General features: G+C 41.0%; 1 protein-coding gene across 2 annotated transcripts in view; it reads left to right on the plus strand.

Moving 5' to 3' along the window:
- The window catches only part of ANXA5 (annexin A5), a 31,305-nt gene extending 19,980 nt beyond the window's left edge, over positions 1–11,325 (plus strand). For both annotated transcript variants that reach the window (XM_061164103.1, XM_061164102.1), the window contains 7 exons: positions 600–679; positions 1,109–1,165; positions 6,397–6,490; positions 7,447–7,542; positions 9,241–9,299; positions 9,505–9,627; positions 10,820–11,325. In XM_061164103.1, coding sequence (XP_061020086.1) covers positions 600–679; positions 1,109–1,165; positions 6,397–6,490; positions 7,447–7,542; positions 9,241–9,299; positions 9,505–9,627; positions 10,820–10,882 — 572 coding nt within the window. In that variant the 3' untranslated portion in view covers positions 10,883–11,325. The remainder of the gene's footprint in view (positions 1–599; positions 680–1,108; positions 1,166–6,396; positions 6,491–7,446; positions 7,543–9,240; positions 9,300–9,504; positions 9,628–10,819) is intronic.
- Positions 11,326–11,663: the final 338 nt, after the last annotated feature.

An 11,663-nucleotide genomic window follows, 5' to 3' on the forward strand; every position in this document is an offset into this window, starting at 1 on the left:
GCAGCTGGTTGAAAGACAGTGAAACGTGTCTCTAGACTTGTGCAAATCCTGGTTCTCCCCTTTGCTGTGGTTTTATGTTGAACAGCTGGAAATAGAGAGGGGGAAGACATATTTAAAAATATACCTGTTGTCTCTCAGAAATAACTCTGTTGCAGACGAGAAGTATCTTGTTAGGGAAAGGCCATTCCCCAAAGGAAAAAAACTCAGAATATTAGAGAATGGGAGACCTTAGGAGATGAATCATGTAAAACATTTGAAAGGAAAGCAAAGCAAAAATTTGAAATTAAGGTTGATTATATTTTAGAGGCTTTCCAGCACCATCCGGTATCTACAGATTAATAACTGCATTGGTTGAGAGCATTTCTAAATGACTAAGTCATGATTTAAGTTTGAACCAAATGCTCTTAGGAGACTATTTGTTTTTATCCAGCCTCTCACTCAAAGCATTTACCCTTCAGTCTGTAGCGCACTCAGAGAAGGGTAAGCTGTTATGCTAATCAAATATTTCTTCCTTCATGTGTCTTCCATTTGATTCATGCGGCAAGATATCCTTTTCTCGTTGACAGAAGCTGTAAATAAGTGACATTATTCTGTTGCAGAATATGGCTCGAGCCTGGAAGATGATGTGGTGGGCGATACTTCAGGGTACTACCAGAGGATGTTGGTGGTCCTCCTTCAGGTATTGGCTAGAGACTATTTGTGGTTGGACTAAATCTGAAGCTGGACTAGTCTGAAATTGGTTAAGTAAGGTCACTTAAAATTCTTTTCATTATTTCTGGTACTTGCTTGATTCTGGCTGTGTGGTGCCAGCGTTTGTTTGTGTTTCAGCATATCTGACCTGAATTCTTAATAGCTAACTCATAGCTGCTTTTTTTTTTTTTAATACCACTGTCCTCTTTTATTCATAGATTTTAAAACCAAAAGGGTTAGGTTGGTTTTGAACAGTGCTTGTGTGATAACCTAAAATATTGCAGAATTGGTAAGATCTTAATAAAAGCATATTATTCCTAAGAGAAAAAGCTTTATGTGCGTAACCATCTGGTGGAACTGTTGTTTTTTTTGAATGAAAATGCTCATGTCATTCAATAATGTGACATATCTCTTCTAGGCTAATAGAGACCCTGACACTAGAATTGATGAAGCACAGGTTGAACAAGATGCTCAGGTATGTGAGACTTAGGTGATGACTTTATTATGACATAAATGAGAAGAAAACCATGCTAATGGAAAACCATAACATCTTAAAATAGCATCTAAAAGTAACCTGATGGGTTATTTACAAATCACAAGACACATGTAAGTTAATGTCGCTCATTTTGATCTGGGCAACAAGATATTTTATCCCAAAGCTGAAACAAAAAAATAAATTTCATGTAAATATTGAATTCCACCTGGATGTGTTACTTTTCTTTAGATTATTAAACGTTCCCAAAATAGAGAATTTTATAGGAAAACCAGGTTTATGAATGCTACCGGCCATGTGGCAGTCAGTTTCTGGCAGGAAAGGACAAAGAAGAAAAGATAAAGTATTTTAGTGATAAATGGTGTTTTATTATGTAAGAGATGACATGTTATTGTAGTATTTGAAGAACCCACCTCCTATTCTTTGATAGAATTGTAAATAGAATTGTCCTTTCCTCAGTTGCTCTTCAGCGACTCCCTAAATAAATTTTTGTACTTAAGTTGCTTTTAAATCCCATTATAGTCTGCATGTGGTTTGTAAAGTAGTCAAATGTAGGAGATAAGTGTTGGGAAATTTGAAACATGAGACCTGAAAACTGGAAAATGTTAATGAAGGAATTACTTGGGCTCCTAGAAGCACATCCCATAGTCCTGTCTCTCTGGTCACATTTCCCATATAGGCTTACCTTGGAGATAGTGTGGATTTGATTCTGGACCACCACCCTAAACTGACTATCAAAATAAAGCAAGTTACAGAAATTGTCCTGTTTCTCAGTGTATATAAAAGTTATGTTTACACGATACTTCAGTAAGTGTGCAATAGCATTATATCTTAAAAAGTGTATCTCCCTTAAATGAACAGTGCTGGAGCTCAGTTGCAAAGTTGTGTCCAACTCGTTTCAAACCAAAGGACTGCAGCCCACCAGGCTCCTCTGTCCATGGGATTCTCCAGACAAGAATACTTGTGGGTTGCCATTCTCTTCTGCAGGGAATCTTTGCCACCCAGAGATTGAACCTGTGTCTCCTGCATTGGTAGGCAGATTCTTTACCACTGTGCCACCTTGGAAGCCCTAAATAAAAATACTTCATTGCTAAAAAAAAAACAACTACATAGTAACATCAAAGGTCACTGATCACACATCACCATGATAAATGTAATAATAATGAAAAAGTTTTGAAATGTTGTGAGAATTACCAAAATATGACCCAGAGAGACAAAAGTGAGCAAATATTGGAAAAATGGTTCTGGTAAACTTGCCTGACTCAGGGTTGTTTACAAACCTTCAGTTTGTGAAAAATGAAATATCTGTAAAGCATGCAATAAAGAGGTACGCCTGTAATAAAATATAAAATTTTGATTGTTAGTTATTCACCATTGAAAGGGGAAAAGCTATATTCACTCCTGCAGTTGACTGTTCCCTGTGAAGCAGCTTTTGTATGTGTAATCTGACTTTGTTAATAGAAAAGAGGGGAACGTTATTCTAATCTAAATTGGGTTGATTTCGGTATGGTGTTAGGATGCTATCATGTCTGTGGCTGGAGAAGGAAAAGGAAAGGAAAGGAATGTGTGCGGAGGGCTGTCTGTGAAGTATTTGACGTTTTCCTCATTATCCCTTATAAAATGCAAACCTGTTTGTCCCATCTCTGTTTAAAACCTTAAAAAACCTTCAGTGGAGCTGAGTGTCTGCAGGATAAAGTTCAGGCCCCTAAATGTGGTTTTATCATCTGTCTCTCGCTCTCTTACGCCTCCAGCCTTCTCCTCCCACCCCATCTCCGCTTTGTCACCTCATTCCTCTTCAGGGCTCGGTCCTCATGTTGGCTCTTTCCAGGTCGCCCTGCCCGAAGCCCAGGTGTTGTGCCGGTGCTCCTTGCAGGGGAGGCGGGAGCATCTCCAGCTCCCTGTCACGGCCGTGCCGCCTGACCTGGAAGCTGCCCATTGACCTGAGTGCCCACCCAGGGCATAGGATCAGCACTCAGTAGAGAACTCACGAGTGGACCAGTGCATCACTCCAACAGAGAGGGCATCATTTCCAGTCTGTAAACAAGGAAGCTGGCGCTCAGGGCTTTGAGGAACAAGCCCATGGCCCCCACTGAGCCGCAGTGGAGCTGGAATTTCCCCCTGGGCTTATCTGACTCTGAAGCCCTTCCTCTCTCACTAGACCACAGTCTTGCTGTTCTTATCTGATAGCTCCTCTCTCTTATTTCTCCCTCCCTAAAATGTGCTGATTAAATATAGGTTGTAAGGAAAGATCTAGCTTCACCTTGGCCTTGAGGGAACAGCTGAACCAGCCCCCACATGCGTGCTCCCCGACGTTAGGGCTTTGCGTGTTGTTGAGGTGAGCCCTGTGCCTTGCAGGCGGGCGTTGTGTGTGCTCGGTAGGAGCCATGCTGGTCCTCACGCTCTCAGTCTCAGGAGGGGCTTCTGGATGCCTCTCGGGGCCATGAGCACCGTGAGAGGAGCAGCTTCAGCCATCTCTGGTGCCCGCAGCGAGGCCGGCGTTAGCGGGCGGGGGCTGCTGGTGTGATGGGAGCCCTGCTGCAGGCGGAGGCCACGGAGTGCGAATGGGACATTCTCACGTCCGTTTCCCTGAGTCCTCTGCTCAGAGCATGCACTTCTCAGACTTGCAGTGTGCCTGTAAATCCCTCAAAAGTGAAAGTGTCAGTCACTCCGTCGTGTCTGGCTCTGTGCCACCCCGTGGACGGTAGCCTGCCAGGCTCCTCTATCCACGGGATGCTCCAGACAGGAACACTGGAGTGGGCTTCCGTTTCCTTCTCCAGAGGATCTTGCCAACCCAGGGATCGAACCCTGGTCTCCTGCATTGCAGGCAGATCCTTTACTGTCTGAGCTACATGGGAAGCCCCAGTGAGAATTTCAGATTTCATAATTCAGAGTAATACAAGACAACTAAAGGGCCCTTTCATAAGCTTTTGAATTTTTTTCTCTGCTGATTCCTTGCACCAAGAAGATTCCTATTATTTTAGGGATTTGGTAAGCCTCAGTGAGTCATTCACCTGGGCATTGAACATTCTGTAGATAATTCACTTTTTTAAAAAACATTTTTAGTATGTTGAACTAATTTTATTTCTTCCCCCACCAAATCTTTGTTTTATACTTTCTGTGAAGACAAAGTTGAGCTCTTAAACGAAGGAGGGAGAAGGGAATCAATATTTATTGAATTCCTTCTATTGATTGCCTAGTAGTGTTTCGTGAATTCATTATGTGAGCTATATAATCCCCATCAGTAACTACAGAAATAGTATTCCTGTGTAGATGAAGACCCTGAGGCTTAAGCGATTAAGTAATTCATCCAAGATAAGTAAATACAAACAGAGATAAATACAAGGACCAGGTCTTTTTTTGTTTCCTAAACCTCTGTATTCTTCATGGGAGCCAGAGGTTATCACCCTGCTTGTGGGAACTGAAAGGCCCCTTCTTAGAGAAGAGGGAGGCTAAGCCGGTGTGAGGACCCCTCTTGACGTCCAGCTCTGTGGACACTGGGCAGCCTCATCTTAACCCTTACCTTAAAATAAGATAAACTAAAACCTTAAATATTGCTCTGACGGTGCCGTCATTAGTATTGCATACGATTGATTTAGTGTTAGGTTTTGTTTTTTTTAATACTTCGGATGCGCTGGGTGGCTTGTGGGTTCCTCGTGTCCTGACCAGGTGTGGAACCCACACCCCCTGCTTGGAAGTACTGAGTCAGCCCCTGGGCCACCAGGTTCCCCTGGTAGTGGTTCTAGACTAGATAATGATCCCAAACAATTCTTACAAGAGAATTAAGGGCTGCAGTTAAAAATAGCCATCTCAACCAGTTAGTCCCATGCAAGCTATAGCTCCTAGAGAATAACCCTAAAATATAAAACAATTGATAAGAAAGGAGAGCTTCAGCAGTGCATGCATTATTGTACAGGGTGAGTAATTCCCCACTTTTAAGTGTTAATGTATGTGTATATCTTACCTATATGTGAAAACATTCTAGAGGTAGTAGCCAGTATCTTCAGGAAGTTGAAAATTCTTGGTAATTTAAATTTTCTTATTTATGTTTTCTCACTGTTTTATAAAATTTATCAATGAATGTGTTATTTTGCAGTTAGATTTAAAAAGTTATCTTAAGAGGTCTATAGCATCCTGATATGGTTCTAAAGTTTAGATACTTGCAAGACTCTTGTAATAACTTCTTAGTTTTGAAGAACATGCTCACATGACCAGGATTGATACTGTTTATTTTAATCATTAAGATAAGTTGATTTCGATATTGGGTGTGAATATGTTTCTCTGGAAGTGTAAAAGAAAATAGACCTAGCAGCGGTATCGCCTGTATTCTTAAAACATACTGTGATCAAAAATTCTGCATCCGAACACGTGCTTTGATCACCTCCTGCCATTTGTTTCACCACCCGTGGGCATAAGGACAGCTCAGTAGTAGTCTCAGCAGTTGCATTTGGCTTGCTGTAATAGCATACTTACCTTGAAATGAGTAAAAGGGTAGGATAGACATTATGAAGACTGATTCTTTGACTTTTAATGAATTGTCAACATCTCAGTATGTGGACTCAGATTTAATGATGATGGTTGAGTAATTTTTTCAGCAATGATATGAATATCGGAGAGTATATTCTTTGCATGTTAAAAAGTAAATATAGACACTCAAACTGTTCAACAAATGTATGTTAAGTGCCTGCTCTATGCCAGGCACTGTGCTGCATTCACAACCTTTAAAAAGATTCGTGTGATCGCTTACAAATAGGAAAACTTTTTGTAGCTAGCATTGGCTAAATTTCAGTTGTAAAGAGACTGGAGTTTTATCATATGTTATTGAACAACTACAGAGCAAGCATAACACACATCACAGACCCCTTCTTGGTCTATACATGGGTGTATGAGCAGTGAGGTAATCAGAACTTCCCACCGCACATATCATTGCTCTTGAATGATTGCAAGTCATGGTAGACACTTTGGAAACGTTTAACCTAGCACTGTTATCCTGCTTTATTGTTCTGACCCATTAATTTCCTGTGGCAGAGTTCAGTGGTGAGCTTTGAAGTGGCTCCAAACTTAGTGAACTGAGTTTCAGAGTAGGAAACATTAGAATTGAAATATAAATAGGAGTCAGGCAAATTAGTATTCAGGGAATACCACACAAGCGTGATTAAGAACCTGGAAATGAGATGGGAGAGCAATTTATTAATTGAAGTTGAATTTTTTTATAGGCTTTGTTCCAGGCTGGAGAACTTAAATGGGGAACAGATGAAGAAAAGTTTATTACCATCTTTGGAACACGAAGTGTGTCTCATTTGAGAAGAGGTGAGTGATAAAAATGTGTGTGATACAGGTACTTTGATTAATTTTGAAAGTAAAGAGCCAGTATGCCAAAGCACCTGACGCGTAACGGGCTTTTACTGAATGAGTCGAGTCTGTTTTTCTCTTCCTTGGTGACCTTGGGGAATCTCATAATTCTCTTTGCTGCAGTTGGAGGTTTTACCAAACTCGAGATGCTTATTCTGCTCTTTGCTGTCAGGGTGACGAGGGAGATAGGCCACTAGATTCTTACTCATAGTCACAAATCACTGAGCTGTAGGTGGTATCTCAGAGCTCAGCTCTGGGTTTTCATTGGTATTTCTGCTCTCTGGTGGTAGTAAGTTCAGTTGCAAGTAACAGGAAACCCTGCTGATAGTGGCTTTAAGACGGGGCTCTCTGTAGGCGGCACTGCTCGGCTGGCTTTGCGGGACCCAGGCTCTTTCTGTTTTCTGCTCCTAGTGGCTTTAAGACTGGGCTCTCTGTAGGCAGCGTTGCTCGGCTGGCTTTGCGGGACCCAGGCTCTTTCTGTTTTCTGCTCCACTGTCCCCAGCGCTTTGGTTTTCTCTCTCATGCTCAGTACCTCATTGTTACAAGATGGCTGATGTTGCTCCAAACGTGCGAGCCATTTTCACAGCAAGAAGGAAAGGGTAAACTAATCCTATTCGTCCATTACTTTTAATTAATAAAAGAGAAAGATTTTTCAGAATCCTCTCCAGCAAATTTACCTTTGGGTCTTATTGGTTATAACTAGTAAGGAGGGGCTGGGAAATGAGTGAACAAAGAACATTTATAATCTGTTGTTTTGAGCTTGGCACATTGAGATTCTGAGCAAAATCAAGGTTTGTCAGCAAGAATAAAGGGGAAATTCGTGTTTGGTCGGACAGTACCTGGTTAGGGTAAATATCTTCTTTCTGGAAAGAGTGATTCTTATGTGATTAAGATATTGTTTCCATGTTTTCTAGTGTTTGACAAATACATGACTATATCAGGGTTTCAAATTGAAGAAACCATTGACCGAGAGACTTCTGGCAATTTGGAACAACTTCTTCTTGCTGTTGGTAAGTAATTTTATAATGTATATAATATTCATGGTATTAAGAGCTAAAGTATTTTATTCAGTTGAAGCTATATGTAAAAAATAACCATCAATTTCTTTATATAAAAAGAGAGCTTAATCATGACATATGGGTGAGGCAAACTCCTAGATTTCCAATTCAGAATCTGCTTTGATGTTGCAAAAAAGTGAAACATCTGGTTATTTCATTTTATCTTATGGAAACACTAAGATAAATTTTTTTAGAAATCATTTTGAAGTGGCATTAAAAATATTATTTCATTGTGAACTTGAAGTATGGGCATTATTATCTCAAAAGGTAAACATTTTTCTTGTAAATGTTATTTCTGATACCCATGGAGTTTTTTCTTTAGAATACCATTCTCACAGTTTTGAAGCACACTGAAAGCTGGGATCTGATTTAGAAAAAGTATCTTTGCTATAATGGAAAATGTGATAGTGGTTATTAACCTGAGTAAATAGTTTAGAATTTTATTTTAGCTAAATAATCACAATAACGTGGAAAATTGGAGGACCGAGTCTGTGCAGTTTATTGTAGTATTATTCCATACTCTCCAGATCCAGGGAAAATCCAGTTTGTGAGTTTGCTATAGTCCCAGTTTTCATATGGGTTTGGGGTGAACATCTGTCTGCTGTTTGTTCCAAGTATATGGTGTTGAGCTGAAGCTTTTGTGCTGTCTGTCTTCTGGAAAATAAGCTCAGTGTATGCATGAACCAGCCCTAACAGTAGGCTTTCATTTCAATCTGTAGTTAATGAATTTTAATAGAAATCTTTTAGATGGACCGTTCAAAATAGAATGCACATAAAAGTTATGACAGTTTTAGTTACCAGTGGCTGTTTTTCTTAAGCATTGGAAAAGAGAAAATACTGCCTCCAATCAGCGATTTGTTATTTTTGTGTATAAGTGTTCCTGTTCTTTTTTTTGGCCATGCCATGCAGCTTGTGGGATCTTAGTTCCCCAACCAGGGACTGAACCGAAGCCTTTGGCAGTGAGGGCATGGGGTCTTAACCCCTGGACCACTGGGGGAAGCTCCCTGTTTTTGAATATTGAGGAACTTTTATGTGATCATTTCTGAAACTAGTGGACTTGCGTTCTGAGGAGTGCTAACATACGGTAGACGTGTACATGTTCAGGGAACATACTCTTTCTTTGGGTGTTTCTACCGAAATGGGCAAGTCTCATACTGCTCTGTATGAACCATGGATATTACAGAACACAGAGGGAATACCTCGATTAAGATTACAGGCAGATAGTCTGAGGTTTGTCAGGTTACGTAGGGTAATACTGTACATTTTTTGCTTGAATATATTGAAAACTCGTAGGAGATTTGCATAATTCATGGGGATGAAGAAGGTTGTGGCTTAACAGCTCCGGCTGCCAAAATTTCAGCAAAAAGGTGGTCATAGCAGAAAGGGGTGTTGAAAATCTTGCAGCATCGCCTGTGCTGCATGCCTGTCTGTGTGGACTTTAGAACTCTGAGACCACCCCAAGCAGCTGTCTGTGGAGATACTCTGTAGCAAGGAAATCAGAGCCGCTTGTGAATGAGCAGCTCTTCAACCTGTGTTACTTGCATGCTTGTGTTTAAGTAGAGCTATACGCCTGAGACACCTCTGATTTTAATTACTTAATCCTTTTCACATTAGAATAGCATGTGACCATTATATTATTTATTTTCTTAGTGAAATCCATTCGCAGTATACCTGCCTACCTTGCAGAAACCCTCTACTATGCTATGAAGGTAAGTGCATGCCTTGAATCTTCTAAGTAATTTGTTTCTCTAATATGTTTTAGAGGATAGACCTTGAGGTTTTTTCCCCCTCCTTAAAACAGGTGGTTGAATTCTACTAAGTTGTTTTACTTTATTGACTCACCCAACTCAGGAGAGTTTGATGCTATAATTGACATTTTTAAACAATATGTGTCTCTGTTTTTCTTTTTTAAAGGGAGCTGGAACAGATGATCATACCCTCATCAGAGTTGTGGTTTCCAGAAGTGAGATTGATCTGTATAACATTAGGAAGGAGTTTAGGAAGAATTTTGCCACCTCTCTTTATTCTATGATTAAGGTAGTAAAACCTTTCTTTAAATTATGTTTGGAAATCCTCAGCAGGACAATAAATAGCGTGGAAGACACGGATGGGAGAACCCGATTCTTCTGTCAACTTTAAAATTCTAGTGGTGTTTCTAGAGCTCTGAGGTACAGAATTCAGCATAGTGTCTCCTGAAGTGCAGATGCTGGTCCCGAGTGAAGGGTTGACTCTTGGTGAGGCTGAGGCTCCGGGTGAGCTTAGAAGTGTTATTAAGTAGTGGTGACAGATGACTCACTAAATCCAGTCTTGTCCTCAACACTGTTTGTTCTTTCTGCCTTTTATCAGTTCCAGCTGTCTTTATCAGTTTCTCCTTTCTTTTATTAACATATCGGTCTTTTCTTTCTTGTCTGTTATCACCTGGTTTCTAGTATTGGTTCATAGTTCAGCAAAGAACCAAACAGGTCATATTAGGAGTAAGTAAAGAGCTTAAGTATTGCTCTCATTTTTGTTCTTTAAAAAGCAAGGGACACTGTGGTTTGTGATTAAATTTGGCTTGAAGCCTTCTGAGTTTTTCTTTTGTTTCCCTTCCTCCCTCCCTCCCTTCGTCCCTTCCCTCCTTCCTTCCTGTCTTTGTCTCTCTCTTTCTGTTTGATAAAGGGGAATGTGGGTTGTGTGCAAAGCAGCATTTCAGTTGAGCAAGTTTTTCCTTTGTGTGTGTGTGTGTGTGTGTGTGAGATGTGGCTTGGCTGATGGGTACTACAGAGTTCTTCCAGTGACTCATAGCTTGAAACACAACTTATCACACATATCTGTGCATGAGACAAGCAGAGGCAAAATGTATCTTGCCCTCCTGTCTGAGGCAAAGCCATGGAGCCAGGCAGTCCCAGCGTGGCCCACCCCCCATAGCCAGACATACACAGTGTGACAGAGACTTAGAGTGTGTTCAGAAGGCTTGAGTTGCACACGGTTATAAAAGCTTCCCTGTTCTCTGTGTTACTGGAGGGAAGAACATACTTCACTGTCTTAGATAGGACTGAGCTTTTAAGGGGTAAAATTATAAAGTTAAACATCAGTTGCATCCGCAGGATACTCTCTATAACATCCCTGATGTGAAAGTCACTCGGAGAAAAGTCGTATGAATAAAACATGTTACCGGATCTGTCTTAATATTTTCTTTTCTGTGGCTTCCGTGAGTCCTGAAGGTTAACGGAGTGCATTTGGGTTTCAGGGGGACACGTCTGGGGACTATAAGAAAGCCCTGCTGCTGCTCTGTGGAGGCGAAGATGACTGACGGGAGCCTGGGGAGCTGCCCCGCGCCGTGTCCGCCCGGCACCGCTGCTCACCGCACCCTGCACGCCCATGCTGCGCACACTGCCTTACTCACGCTAGCATGCTGTGGCCAGAACACACACGTCGTCGAAGAACATAGCGGTGCTCCTTTCTGATCTTAAGATCTTTCTCTTTAACTGTTGTAGCACTAAAGTGTACTTATGTTACTAGGACTAAAGTCTGGATCATTTATATTTTCCTATAAGAGGCAGACTGCTTTCACCCTTTTTCAAAAGCTTCATTTATATTAAATTGATAACCATATTACCTTAATCGGAACCTTAGCCTTGGAATTGTGAACTCCTGGAAGTGTTATTAATCAAGTTTGCTACCAAGTTAAACCTTAAAAATTATGGTAGTTGCAATCAAAAGATTAATGAATAATAAACATTTCCATCTCCTGAACTTCTCGTGGGTGTATGTCTAGAAAACTTACTTGATTTACATATTGAACAAGAATATATTTTTTTCAGGCTGGTCAGTTGACAGTGTTATCAGTTGACAACTGAATTGTCGACAGTTATTAAAAGTTGGCTTTTGGTTGAAAAGCATGAGCTACAACACTGCAGAATGAATTTCCTGTGCAGAGGGGGCTCGGAGGGACCTGAAGGGGCAGCTTCCCTGGTGACTCAGACGGTCAAGCACCCGCCTGCCGATTCAGGAGACGTAAGAGATGCTGGGGTGGGGAAGATCCCCTGGGAAAGGGAGTGGCTACCCACTCCAGTATTCTTGCCTGGAGAACC

This window comes from Dama dama, chromosome 17 (assembly GCF_033118175.1).
Source record: "Dama dama isolate Ldn47 chromosome 17, ASM3311817v1, whole genome shotgun sequence".
In the NCBI taxonomy this organism is placed as follows: Eukaryota; Metazoa; Chordata; class Mammalia; order Artiodactyla; family Cervidae; genus Dama; species Dama dama.